This window comes from Aspergillus ibericus (assembly GCF_003184845.1).
Source record: "Aspergillus ibericus CBS 121593 unplaced genomic scaffold BO80scaffold_59, whole genome shotgun sequence".
Classification (NCBI taxonomy): domain Eukaryota; kingdom Fungi; phylum Ascomycota; class Eurotiomycetes; order Eurotiales; family Aspergillaceae; genus Aspergillus; species Aspergillus ibericus.
Genome location: NW_020292157.1, coordinates 50891 through 63399, shown reverse-complemented (window position 1 = coordinate 63399; position 12509 = coordinate 50891). Strand labels below are relative to the sequence as shown.

The window sequence follows — 12509 nt, the reverse complement described above, 5'->3', positions numbered from 1 at the left end:
AAGAACAGGTGCGGAGGGAGAAGAAGGAGAAGAAAAGAGGATGGAGGGAGAGATGGAGATGGGGATGGAGATGAAGCCAAAGTCTCGAAAATTTTCCAGGCGATTCTCGATCCCCGGATTGTCTTGGCGGCAGAAGCTCCTAGAAGGTCACGTGGGGCCGGGTATCCGAGGAAATGGCCTCGGGTCGTCGGAAGGGGCAACCCGCCCGCCAGAGTACACCGACTATCTACAGTCTATTGGAGAGGACCAGTTAATACCACCAAATCCTGATTGAATTTTCATTGTCAATAACATTGCCTTGCCATTCATGGGGCCGCACAATAATGCAAGCCTAAGAGCCGTCTCCTGTAATCTCCGGCCCTTTTCCTTATAGACTTTACTATAAGGCTTCAGCATGGTAGCATTCCATTATTCAATTGACTAAATTGCTTGAAAGGTAAAGACATTATTAAGATGGATAGGAGACAGTGTGCTTGAAGATAGAAGGAATGTGAGAAGAAAAAATACCCCTGGTCCTGCAGGATGTGATGATGCGAGGAATAAGCAACCGAAGCCAGAAATGCAAGATGGCAGAGATATGTCAAGAATAGCTTTCACGGCCTTGATTCGGTACAGGCCTCATCCCCTTCGGTAGCTCACTTCATGTTGTCGGAGACTTGAAAGTGGTGGATCGTTTCATCCATCTGCATAAAATTGTTCGACATGTGCTGAAAGCTTTCAGGGTCGAAGGCAGCAAGGCGGTTAAACATCTCCTGAGAGAAGTCCAATGAATCACTGGCAGCAGTGACATCAACGGTGTTGTGGTATGCCGGATACATGGTGCTTGGAAACGGATGACCAAGTCCACTCTGCCACAGATCGCCAGGAGAAACCACTCCATGCTCATGTGAGGGCACCCCCATGGACGAGCTACCTACAGGCGCAAAGACCATAGGCGAGTCTTGGTTCAACAAGTCCATGAAGTGGGCATTGCTCTCGGCAGAATAAGTATTGTCATCAGTAGGCTGTTGGTAATATTGACGATAAGGTACGTCCTCACGGACGTTAACCGGATCGACGGCCAGATCCAGAGAATGAAAAACAGCGACACCGTCATTGATTGCATGACGTCGATATCTGAGTACCACCACCTTACTTCTCTTAGATTCGGAGCCGGAGGCAGGTGGTGATGTCTCAGGCTGCCCCATGTCATTCGGGTATTCGAGGAACTTTGCACCGGGAAGTAACAGATCGCTCGAGCCATCCACACTGCTGTCCATGTCATCATCGTCACTCTCATATTTAATCTGGTCTGGAAGGCGTTTCACCGCTTGGACTGTGGATCTCTTCTTCTGTGGGAACTTCTTCCGTGTCCTAGCAGCTCTTTCCTCTACCCAGTCTACATCCGAGGACGGGTCTTGGTGTTTACTCCATGACTCGCCCCTACCGACCTTGTTCTGGGTATTGTCCCGCTTCGATCCTTCTTCTTGTGGGTTTCTTTCGGGCGATTCTGCTGTCGGTTTGCATGACACACCAACGCCACCACGTCGGAGGGGAGGAGGAACGGCTTTTTCTGCTGCAACTCGACGACTGCGGAGCTTAGCAAGGTGCTGTACAATCGCTCCCTCGGTCACGTTATGTCCCATGGTTCTAGCGACATCTGCCCAAGGAATCTTGATTGAGTTCGTATTGCAGACGGACTGAACAGTCAGCAGAAGGAGCTCGTTCAAGTTTTCTACACCAGTTAGCCATTGGTTCGAGTGTACGCCACAGTAGGATATATTAAACGGAGGTGATGAATGTACCATCCCAGCGAACCAAAGTGCGCTTCTTGGGCCTATTGGAAGTCTTCCGAGAGGGCCCCATTCTGTGCCGACTATATTCTGAGCCTCTGGTGTCCCTGGAGCAGGTACTGGTTCAAATAATTTGTCAGACTCAGATTATAGGATCATAATTGGCCCGGTGGTTTGGCTGTAAAAGAACTATGTATAAGAGTGGTCAGCCAGTGGGAAGCGTGTGAGGTAAGGATAAGGTGAAGCCTTTGGTCCTTCGCTCAGATCCGTAGCCGATCAGTGACCCCCCAAGCGGACAGTAAATAGCTTTAGGCACTGTTGCTTATGGGATGGGACCCTTCTTAACTTACTTTTGATGGCATGCAGAGATTGGCTATCAGGGGATGCAAGTAGAGACCAAGGTGAGATGAAAAGGCACGGTGAGGTGAGCGGCCAGATTCGCGCTGGGGGACAGGCTCACTTTCTTCCGGAGACATCTCAAGAATTGTCCGCCTTGGGTAGGTTTACTCGCAGGTATCAAATGGTGATGGTGATCCAAACATATCAAACATACTAGGACTCTCCATGCAAGACTCTTCTTGCGATTGCCAGGCATAGATCTTTGACCCGCTTATACACACGGGCCTGTTAGGTATACATCGTATGTTGACCAACGAGCAGACATGCTATCTTGATGCTGGAGCTAGAAAGAAGAAGGAAAAAGGCTCCTCTGACTTGTATTGCAAGGTTACTACTTAGCTTCTTACCCAATGTATGAGGAGAGGAGGGCTCTCCGGTACATTATATCGAGGAGTATCCAAGCACACTCATTGGATCACCCATTGCGCCTATCCGGGGCAACTTTGGGGAGGGGGACTCCCACGACGATACAACCTAGAAATACTAGTTAGTTACGGAAATGATGCTTTGTCATTGTCTTCCATGTCCATAACTAATTGGTCCCTCAAAAGCTTCATGATCTACAAATTTTTATGTAACATGGGCGAAACCGAACTCAAAGCTCTCTACGGAATCATTTCTGGGGAGCAGCCGGAAATATATATCCGCTTTCGAACAACATAGCTCTGCTGTTACGGCATAGATTGATTGAATTCAGTCCCTTACGGAACAACGGGCAGCACTCAGTAGATTGTTTGACTTTCAAGATGGGTTCGAAGCACGAAACAGTGGACGATTTAGTCGATAGCTAAACCTGGACTATTCATTGATCCATTCGATGGTCGTCAATTGTTTCCGATTGGTTGTGGTTGCGGCCAAGTCACGTGTATCACATGACCCGAGTTCCCGAACCTCCGAACTCGACGGTTTGCAAAGCAACCCAGCAAGTGATCTTTCCCCTGAACCCAATATCCTCATCCACATCACACCGTCAAAATGGCATTCGCCTGGAAAGCCGCTGGTCTCACGTACGATTGTCCCACGAACCTCAACGTTCCGCTTATCCTGGAACCCCGACTGACTCCACGGTTGACTTTTACAGCTACAACCGCTACCTGACCGTTGCCGCTCGCGCGGTCCGCAGGTCTCTCAAGGACGGTCCTCGTGCTGCTGCTGAGCGCCGTGGAACCATGGACTTGCGTTTCGCTAAGTGGGAGGTTCGTATCTAGGCGCCCAGCTTCTACCACCAAGTTCAATGGGTCAGGACGGTTTGGCTGACGACGAGTGTCCCGGATATAGAACGGCAAGCAGGGTGAAGTCAAGTCTCTCGCCCAGGCCAACAACGAGGCCGCTGCCGCCCAGGCCGAGTCGAAATAAGTGATTTACGCCGACTGTGAACACGAGACATAGGATGTATTCTGGGTGAAGATGTCGAAACCTCGGGTGGAAGCCTTACGCAGGAAAGGACTGGATCTCTGTAGCAATACTGGCCCTTTGATCAGGTATAAATAGAAAAGACTATTTCTTCCTGCTATTCTTCTAGCTGGCTAGTAAGCCCGCTTGTTACAATGTAGGCCTTGTCCCTCCAAGGGCGTGGGTTCCTGAGCTCGACGGCCTGCTTCACCGCGCGGCTGGTGCTCCCGCAAGTTTTGCCCTGTCCGCCCGACTCCCCGCCTCCCCTCGCCCGCTCTCTCCCTCCCTCCATACGTCTTCTCCGTCGGAGCAACACCCATTCTAGCCTGACCCCGGCAATCTGGCAGCTGGCTGCGGATGATCGAGATTTCTTATGCTGCCAAACGACGACATCCGAGTTCCAACCATGCGGGTGGTTTCGCAGTCTGTGGTCCCGCGCGACATCACCGATGAATTTACGACAGCTGCTTCAAGTGAGCGTGGTTCTCTTTGCTTCCACCCTTCTTCACTGCACACCTGTTCCGGTTGAATTGCTCGCTAATTAGCCGTGTCTTGGACCCTCAGAGTTGAGAACCGGTCAGCTTGTCAAAGATGAGTACTTTACGCTTTTCGAGGCAGTTGGTGCGCTGGAGGTCGGTTGCGACCCGATTGTTTTTGACGAGACACGCCCCGCGACCGATACTGAACCAGAAGCTGATATTCTCTGGACGGTATAGATTATGGATTCGAAAATGGACAGTGGGTACCTAGGTCCCGGTGAAAACCATGCGCAGGCATTGGAGGATGATTACGATTTGACGCGGGAGCTTGGACCGGAAGAGGTCCTTGGTATCATGGATGGATTGCTCTGTCATGAGGTGGGTGGAGATTTCCCTCCCCGGATACCTGCCGCTACATCTGAGCAATGCTTAATGATCTATCTCGTGACAGATGGCGTGGCATATGGGTCACCCTCTTTCCCAGACCCTCTTCACATCCCTCTACCTGGACAAGCTCCTATGGCCGGTGCCGAAGTCTCTTGAAGAAGCCCATTTCTTTCGTGGACACCTTGCGAACAATAACGAGGAAATAGCAATTGTACATCTTGTATTGCGTGCATATTGCCTTGCGCTGATCAAGTGTTGTGATTTCGTCCATGCGCGGGTGGCTACTGAATACTATTTTGAGGTTAGTTCCAACATACCGTCTTCTAACAATATGGCAATAACTGATAGTTTCCTTTTATCTTAGGAAGAGGACTTCGTTACCCAGCTTTATAACCGCACGCTGTTGTCACAGTTCGAACCCGAGCCATTCTACGACCTTCTCGACCGAGCGATCTCTTGGGTTGACGAACAAAAGGGCAAGTTGGATGAGAAGGTGCGAGAAGCTATATGGACCAGACTGCTCTTCCGACGCGAGTTCCTACAGGGCTTGGAGCAAGATGTCGAAGTAATCCAGACCAGATCCAAGGAGCACTTTTTGCATTGCCTGTCTCAGTTGGACAACTTGGCCCAATCGACTTCTTTTGGAACAGAAGTGCCCGATTCATTTAGTTGGAAAATTCAACGAAAGTTGGCCAGCACGGTTCCTCCACGGCCAATGGTGAAGATCAATTTTGAAGATGCGCTGGCGCATCTGAAAAGGTTATGCCAGGACGCAATTGACCTTCAAGAAATCATTGATTACCGTGGACCCTACAACTTCAAGGTACGAAGGCACATCCTTGGTTGCTGGAGCCGTATCTTACTCACCATTTCAGGTTACTATATGGACTTTGCTGTCACGGAAGCCCCAGCCATCAGTCTATATCCGGTCACTCGTTCAAACACTAATAGTCAACAACATGACGATACTTGGAGTCGTCCCCGTCAAACAATTCCTATACGATGAGCTTGCTGAGCTTGTTTTGCCATCAAGTATACTCCTGGAAGCAAATATGGATGAAATCGAGGTTCCTTCAGACCCTCGTTTTCAAATTGCCAAACAGATGGATGCTTTTGTGAAGCGTTTCTCCCAGGTATGCCTCCGGTATCTTAGTCTTTGCTCCTCGCGTACATTTCCCTTTCGAGATGTCTCCAGGCTAACTCCAGGCGCAGCCTTTCGCGGATACGTTCCGCAGCGCCTGTTTAAACCGCTGTCGCATTCGGCGCACTGTCTGCCATACTATTGTCGATTGGGACAACTTACAAATGGAGGTGAGTACTTCGCGGGTTCTAATTAGTAAGGTATGGTCTAATCTCCTCCATAGGCTGAAGAACTCGATGAGCAACTCCGCACCTTGAGCAAAGAGCCCCCACTGATGCTCGCCAACGGCGACGCTACTTATTCGTACCCTCTTAGCAGCTGGGCGTACCATCACAAACTAATCCAATTCCGTCTCATCCTTCAGCTCGGATTTGAACTTTCCATCTACTCCCCCGAAGAACTGCCTGGAATGTACTGGTACCTGTCCCACATCTGCTCTACCCACCTCGGCCACATTGATCGGATCCGCACGTTCACTGTTGCTGCAGCCAAACGGAACCTCACAGAAATGGCTGCGAAGAAACGCGATGCTCTTGAGCGGCACACTGCCCTTCAAAAGTCACTCCGACTCCTTGAACAGCTAACAACGCAAATAGTTGCCGTTGACGCATTCGCAATTTCCCTGCACGCGCTGTACGTGCTCCTTGCTCGCCATGGCGTCCTGCCAACAGCCTCTTCAGGCCAGGCATACTCCAGCGACCGATTGCGCTATGAAATTCGCATGAAACCCTTTCTTCAAATCACCTTGCCAGAACTAGTCCCGTACGATGAGTACCGCCGGGAAGCCGTGCTTGAAGGGGACAGCGACGAAATCGTCCTGGAACGTGCTACTAAAGCCATCTCCGAAGCACGAAAGGCCTGGGAAGCCACCCTCGCAAACGGTGCCTTTGTCCAGGATTCAGAGGGCGAAGAGAGCTCGACGCCGGCTATCGAAGAAGACTGGAAACGCGATGTGAAGGACACGATGCGCGCCTGCATAGGTGCAAGCATTGCGATCGAGACGGTCAAGAAAGCGCTGAAAGCCCGCGCGAACGTGGTTGGACCCAAGGAGGGTACACACACTCCGTCCGTAAATCTGCGGGTGACTATCCCGGAAACTGGCTCCAAAGCCCGTTGGCATGACTGGTGGGTTGTGCCGCAGGTCTCACCGGCCACAGTAGGCTCTAAGACATGAGTTGCTTCATCAATCTGAGGTGTTGATAAGCAGCCGACCCCTGCTCTTTCGCCGCGATCACGGGGCGGGTCGACCAAGCCGTTGCGAACCAAGGTGTCGCGTGCTTCCCGCGTTGTAGGTCGGAGCCCCGGCCACGAGGCTCGAGCCGGGTAGGTGGGAAGAGCAAGTCCGATATAGAAACTCAACGCTGAGCACCCAATGCCCACCCGAGCCGATCGTCCTACTTGTGACCCCGACGACCCGTGTGGAGTACCCGATGCATCATGAAGTCATGTATATAAGTCACGCATAATATACTCCGTACCGATCAAGCATCTGGCAAGAACCGGTGGGCGTGCTTGCCGAGGGTAGCGCATGCCCCGGAGAGCGAAAGTGGGAATGGAGACGCCAACCCGCCATGGCGCGAAGAAGACCATTAGATAGCCTGCCCACTGCACCATGCCTAGTTCCCGTCTTATGTATCTACCGCTTCACACCATTGACCATATGTGATCAAGCGGACCAAGGAACTAGGTACTAGGAACCCCATCAGCCAAGGAACCGAGCAGGGAGCCTATCCACCCCCAGCTCGCGTCGGGAGGTCAACATCAGGCCATCTCATCCAGGGCCGGTCAGCTGACCGTGCGCATCACGACTAACTCGTTGCTCCTCTCGCTTTCCTCCCCTCCTCCTAGGCTCTCTCCCACTCATTCCTAGATCGACCCGCTGGGTTCGGAACGATTCCGAAGGACACCACCGCTCTCGATCGCTGGTCTGTGGCAGCGAGACGAAGCAAATAAACCCCCGTCTTTGAGTATGCAACTGGCGGGGAAGAACAAAGGTTATGACCTCACCGGACCCGGGAGACTGGGTGGGAGGAAATGGCGGGCAGGGGATTGGATGGCCTTGCCGAGGGAGGAGCGGGAATGACATGAATAATGAAGGACAATGACACGCACGGCGGTCAACCAAACAAACAAAGGGTAAGGTATGATGGGAGCGGCATTATTGTTGCCGGGGAATTCCTGCCTACAACCTAACTAGATAACTACCAGAAACTAAAACCATCTGGCGAGGGCGCTGGCCTGAACACGCCATCTCGGGAGTTGCTGGTTCCTTTTTATCCCACGACGCGGAACCCCAGCGGCCAGGTGCCGATTACTACGCCTGACTAACACGGGAGATGGCCCTTTCCCCTCCAGTCCCAACGCTGGCGCTCCCCCGGGCAAAGATCGGCTCATGCATTGATCTGAGGATTGTCTATCCCTCCCCATCAACATCGCCCTTTCAAACCCGCCGCTCATCCAGATTTCCCTTTCCCGCTCGAGGCTCTTTCTCTACCATGGTGATGCAGCGTCCTACGTGCCGGGGCTTGACCCATTGATCGGTGTGTCTGGCCCTGCTGAATTTTGCGTGCCCTGTGCCTCTGCCCAGTCCTACCGCTATCTCCGTCGCGCTGAGTTGCTGACCTCTCCGGGCCTCGATTCAGCCTTCGCCAATAGCACGTGTCGTCTATTTGTCTACGGGTTATCCCGATGTCTCGGATCTCTACTCACACCCGCAACAATAGTAACCCGACTCGGATTTTAAGCGCGCGTGTATGATCGACCGTCCCGTTGCACAGACAGACGTTTTGCCTATCCCTTCATCCGTCACGCACGTCAACCGAACCCCAATAGCGGGGCGAGCGAACCTCTGCAAACTACCGCAATGCCTACCTATCCTATCCGCCGCAGGCCGCGGGAGTGTAAAACTTGCCTTCCATGTCGTGCCAGCAAGGTCCGCTGTGATCGCAATGTGCCGTGTGGGAACTGCGTCAAGCGCAACTTCACCTGCTCCTACGGTCGTCCTCCCCCGACGGGCCCCAGACCAGCCTCCTTCGTTCCAGATCAGTTTGCCTCTTCCGCCTCGACTCCCGCGACAACTACGCCTCAATTCCTCCCTCCGCCGTCGTATCATCCCACCAACCGGGACGCTCCCTATGGGGCCGACCCGGAATCGGCGAGCTCGGCCACCCAGGATGGCCTATCTGATATCGTGACGCTGTCGCAAGAGGAATGGGATGAGATAAACAACAAAATGCAAACAATGGAGCAGATCTTGGCGAGCTTGGGCTCTCTGTTCCACTCCTATGGTGCGCGGAAAGCCGCCGACCCTCGATCCGAACCTTCTCACACGGAGGAAGACGCTTCTCCCGCCTCCGAAGGCATCTATGGGCCAACTACGCTGAAGACGGGCTCGGTTCATATAGGTTCTAGGTCTGCCCTGGTTGATATTCTGGACAAGTCGAAGGTTTCGGAGGACACGGCGCAGGCGCTACCGAAAGAAGACCTTCTCACAGAGCTGGCTTTGGGGAACGAGTCTGCCGCCTACCCCTTTGTTGATCTTTGGTCGTCAGATCCATACACGTTCAATATCGCAGGTGTATGCAATGTGCTACCCGATGACGAGCAGTGTCGAAAGTGAGTTAACCCTGGACACGTACGCCGGCGTCTCGTTGTTTCGCGTAGCTGACGGATTTTATTCTTCCTTTTAGACTCTTAGCATTCTATCGGAATATTGGCGCAGTGCTGTATCCCGTCCTGCCAGATCTTGCTAGGCTCGAAGAGAACTTGAATAGACTGTTGGAAGGCCGCCGAGCAGCTGGTGGCGTGTATCAGCCGGATGCTAATGGCCTAGTGAAGCCGTGGGGCATGAGTGTCTCGTTCCTCAGCCTTCTATTTGCTGTTTTAGCGTCCGGTTCCCAATTATCTGATCTGTCTGGGAGAGAACGAAAGTTGACCTCATGGGTATACGGTTGGTAATCCTTCATACTAGCCTTTTGCCTACCCGACTTACCGGCCTTAGTGTCTTGTTCTTACCATTGTCTGCGCATGTTGAACTATGTATCCCAGCCAACACTGGAGGTGATCCAGACCCTGTTGATCATCGGCAGTGTCTTGTCGTATAACATGAATGCGGGCGCATCCTACACGTTGCTCGGTGAGTGCTGAACAATGCGCGTGAGTTCACGGCTGAAAGCTAATGTACGTCGGTTGCCCAAGGGATGACGGAGCGAATGTGTATGGTTCAGGGCCTTCATGTCGAGACCTCTGGGTTCTCACGAGCCGCGCAGGCGGCGCGGAGGAGAGTGTGGTAAGTGCTAATTTCTGAGACGATGCTTGCGATTTGGCCATACTGCGATGCTAAACTCACTGCTGCCAGGTGGGCGATGGCTTTTCAGAACAGCCATTTTTCCTTAGCGTATGACCGACCGTCCATTACCATGATCAATCAGCCGGAAATCCCGTATGACCCGAAATCCATGCCTGGCCACCGAGGATATTTCGAAACGCTCTGCCGCCTTATTTCCGTTATACTCGAGATGCTGCGAGGGTTGATGTTCTCGCATCATTCCCACCTGCGATACCATGAAATCCGGGACTATAAGCAGCGAATCGAGCGAATCATTGCCGAGGCTGCACCGCATTTAAAATCTCGTGACCGCTGTGTCACGCTAGCGGACCATATCGAGCGGACGGAGCTTCGGCTGCACTCCTCGTATTTCATCTCGCTGATGTGCCGAGTTTCGTTGGACCCGGATGCTCCAATGGATGAACATCGGCGCGAAGTCGTTCGGGAGGACTGCTTGGCGAATCTCATCAATACAATCGAGGCGTTCATTGAGCTGCACGCGGTTAATTCGCATGCGTCGCGTACCTGGATCAGCTTACAACGGACTATCGCGTCAGCTTTCCTATTGGTAGCGAATAACAATGATCAGTTGCACCCGCAGACGTGGGACCTGATCCAGAAATTGGAAGTGGTCTTGTCCGACCACGTGCATGCGGATAAGGAGTCGGACGGCAATAGCAAGACGGACTCGGCCAGACATCTCGCATCTTCCCTTCGCGCTCTACGCGAAGTCAGTGCCGCCTTCCGCACGCGCAAAAAGCGCAACCGGCTAGTCCCGGAGATGGCACCTACCACACCGGCCCTGTCTCCTGCAACCGCGTTCACATCGCCGGCCTCGACTGCCCTGGGGTCAACAGCAGCGGCCTACCCCTCAGGGTATAGCGTTTCGTCCGAGGAGGGGCACATTGACAACATTCTCAACCAGGTGTCGGATGTAATGCTCTTCCCGAGCATGAGTACGGGAAATGTCTGACCCCATGGCTACCCAGGCATGATAGTTAGTGACTTCGTGCGACAGTTTGACCAATGCGAGTGCACTGGCTCGCTTGCGCCGTCCCTTCTGCCGGCCGTTGTTTAGGCATCTGAAGATCCCCGACCCGTAGAGATGTAGACATACAGGGGTCACATCAGCAGATTGCGCGATCCGGTAAATGTGTCAATCATGCCGCCCATGATACCGTGTGTGCCCTCTGGGCGTCAAGGGATGATATGTGGTGAGCACCTCCCTCTGGAAACCAGCGGTGTGGGTGGGGAAGAATCGAGCTTGACGCTGGCTCTTCGGTGAGACAAAGGAGAGGGGTCCCAAACCCGGGGAGGGGGAGGTCTTGGATACCCGGGGGGAGAGGCGAGGTCTGGCCGTGGGCGGGTATTTGTAACGGGGGGTTCTGGCCAGGGCGGGTGCCCCTCGCCGTGGCGTGGATGGATGGGGATGGTTCTTTGGTTGACGGCGTCGAGAAAGGGTCAGACAGCCTCTGCCCGGCCGAAGAATGACCGCTTCGGCCGAAGATTGATCGCCCGAAGTTTGCTCCCAAAAAGGGCCAGTCAGTCGACACTCGGTTGCGGACAGTCCAGTTCGGTTCAGAATCCTGTAATAATAATAGTAACTAGCGAGCCAGAAGAGACGCTACCTTAGTTTGATTAGAAGATGTTGTCGTTCTCGGCCTCTCGGGCACCCTCTGGTCATACTTTTTCCTCTGTTCTCTTCTCCCTTCTGCCGGTCGCTGTACGGCACACGGCGTCCCGGATATGATCTCCTTCCGCACGTTGGCTCTCTTCATAGGGCCGCTGCAGCCAGACGCCCCCATGCCAGCCTGAGGCTATCCATCCAGACTCTGCCCTCGGGGCAGGATCGACGGGCGATCGACGCCGCAGAGGCAAGGTGGCCGCACCCTCCCAGGATGCAAGGGAGGAAAAGTTTTTATGAAGAAGCAGACAAGGCTGCGATGCTAAGGACAGCCTGTCTGGAATCCACCTCGTTTCATGTGCCCTGTCGGCCGGATAGGACCGATCCATGAGCCGAACGGAGAGACCCGGAAACTCCGAGCAAAGGAAAGGGGCGAGGAAAAGACCGCGGCGGGATTGTGGGCGCCCAAGACCACGCACACCACTGCTCAGTTATGTGTCACTAACTAGCCACTAGGTCCAGTGATCGCTCGTGACGACTTATGCGGGGTCAACCGGTTGATCGTTGAGCCTAGTATTTCTTCGGTCGAACCACTCTTCGGCTCCGAGGGTTCAGTTCGAATTCAATCCTGGGCCTGGCCGGACTGACGTGACTGCTCAGCGACACTGCGGACCCGATCGACATGTTCCTGTATTTCTGCTGTGCCTGGCCGAGGCCATGCGTTCTGTGGCACTAGGACGAATGCAAGGAAACTATTTACACCGGGAATGACGATCGCTGGTGGATGCTGGTGTCCGGGCTTTAGGCTGCACTCCTGCCTTTGTTTGGGCGGAACTCCGTCCCATCCGCACCCCGATGTACATAGTCCCAGCAATTGGCGCATGAGGTGTCACTTCATCATCCGGGATGGGGAGACAATGAAAGATCATACAATCCAGGACAGGGGTTCGAATCCAGAGCGGCCGGAGCTATGCTCAGGAAGGCTATG

General features: G+C 53.4%; 5 protein-coding genes across 5 annotated transcripts; 3 read left to right on the top strand and 2 right to left on the bottom strand.

The window, feature by feature from the left end:
- Positions 1-569: 569 nt before the first annotated feature.
- Positions 570-1845, bottom strand: BO80DRAFT_497078 (uncharacterized protein; the record flags this gene model as incomplete). Its single annotated transcript, XM_025724059.1, has 2 exons — positions 570-1714; positions 1785-1845. 2 exons carry the CDS (start codon positions 1843-1845, stop codon positions 636-638), a joined length of 1140 nt encoding a protein of 379 aa, XP_025570645.1. The 3' UTR covers positions 570-635.
- A 1301-nt stretch (positions 1846-3146) lies between these two features.
- BO80DRAFT_459058 (ATP synthase subunit epsilon family protein) lies at positions 3147-3527 on the top strand (the record flags this gene model as incomplete). The annotated part of the gene is made up of 3 exons (XM_025722327.1): positions 3147-3178; positions 3253-3367; positions 3450-3527. 3 exons carry the CDS (start codon positions 3147-3149, stop codon positions 3525-3527), a joined length of 225 nt encoding a protein of 74 aa, XP_025570644.1.
- Positions 3528-3969: 442 nt separating this feature from the next.
- On the top strand, positions 3970-7039 carry BO80DRAFT_392009 (N-alpha-acetyltransferase 35, NatC auxiliary subunit; the record flags this gene model as incomplete). The annotated part of the gene is made up of 8 exons (XM_025717201.1): positions 3970-4036; positions 4128-4195; positions 4280-4420; positions 4494-4730; positions 4794-5252; positions 5305-5562; positions 5642-5740; positions 5794-7039. The coding sequence occupies 8 exons, from the start codon at positions 3970-3972 to the stop codon at positions 6742-6744; spliced, it is 2280 nt and encodes a 759-aa protein (XP_025570643.1). The 3' UTR covers positions 6745-7039.
- Positions 7040-7994: 955 nt separating this feature from the next.
- Positions 7995-10964, top strand: BO80DRAFT_229974 (Zn(II)2Cys6 transcription factor). Its single transcript, XM_025714456.1, has 6 exons — positions 7995-8110; positions 8213-9185; positions 9260-9519; positions 9571-9705; positions 9768-9858; positions 9928-10964. Exons 2-6 carry the CDS (start codon positions 8434-8436, stop codon positions 10868-10870), a joined length of 2181 nt encoding a protein of 726 aa, XP_025570642.1. The 5' UTR covers positions 7995-8110; positions 8213-8433; the 3' UTR covers positions 10871-10964.
- On the bottom strand, positions 10851-11995 carry BO80DRAFT_229645 (uncharacterized protein). Its single transcript, XM_025714455.1, has 3 exons — positions 11595-11995; positions 11015-11369; positions 10851-10878 (listed from the first exon to the last, which is right to left on the bottom strand). Exons 1-2 carry the CDS (start codon positions 11700-11702, stop codon positions 11058-11060), a joined length of 420 nt encoding a protein of 139 aa, XP_025570641.1. The 5' UTR covers positions 11703-11995; the 3' UTR covers positions 10851-10878; positions 11015-11057.
- Between the last annotated feature and the right edge of the window lie 514 nt (positions 11996-12509).

Bases quoted from the DNA above. Each gene is read 5' to 3' on its own strand.
- BO80DRAFT_229974 (XM_025714456.1), top strand. From the start codon at position 8,434: ATGCCTACCTATCCTATCCGCCGCAGGCCGCGGGAGTGTAAAACTTGC. The intron at 9,186-9,259 runs GTGAGTTAACCC...TCTTCCTTTTAG, and splicing joins GATGACGAGCAGTGTCGAAA to ACTCTTAGCATTCTATCGGA. The intron at 9,706-9,767 runs GTGAGTGCTGAA...CGGTTGCCCAAG, and splicing joins CGCATCCTACACGTTGCTCG to GGATGACGGAGCGAATGTGT.
- BO80DRAFT_229645 (XM_025714455.1), bottom strand. From the start codon at position 11,702: ATGGGGGCGTCTGGCTGCAGCGGCCCTATGAAGAGAGCCAACGTGCGG. The intron at 11,370-11,594 runs CAGAGGAAAAAG...TCGGCCGGGCAG, and splicing joins CGGCAGAAGGGAGAAGAGAA to AGGCTGTCTGACCCTTTCTC.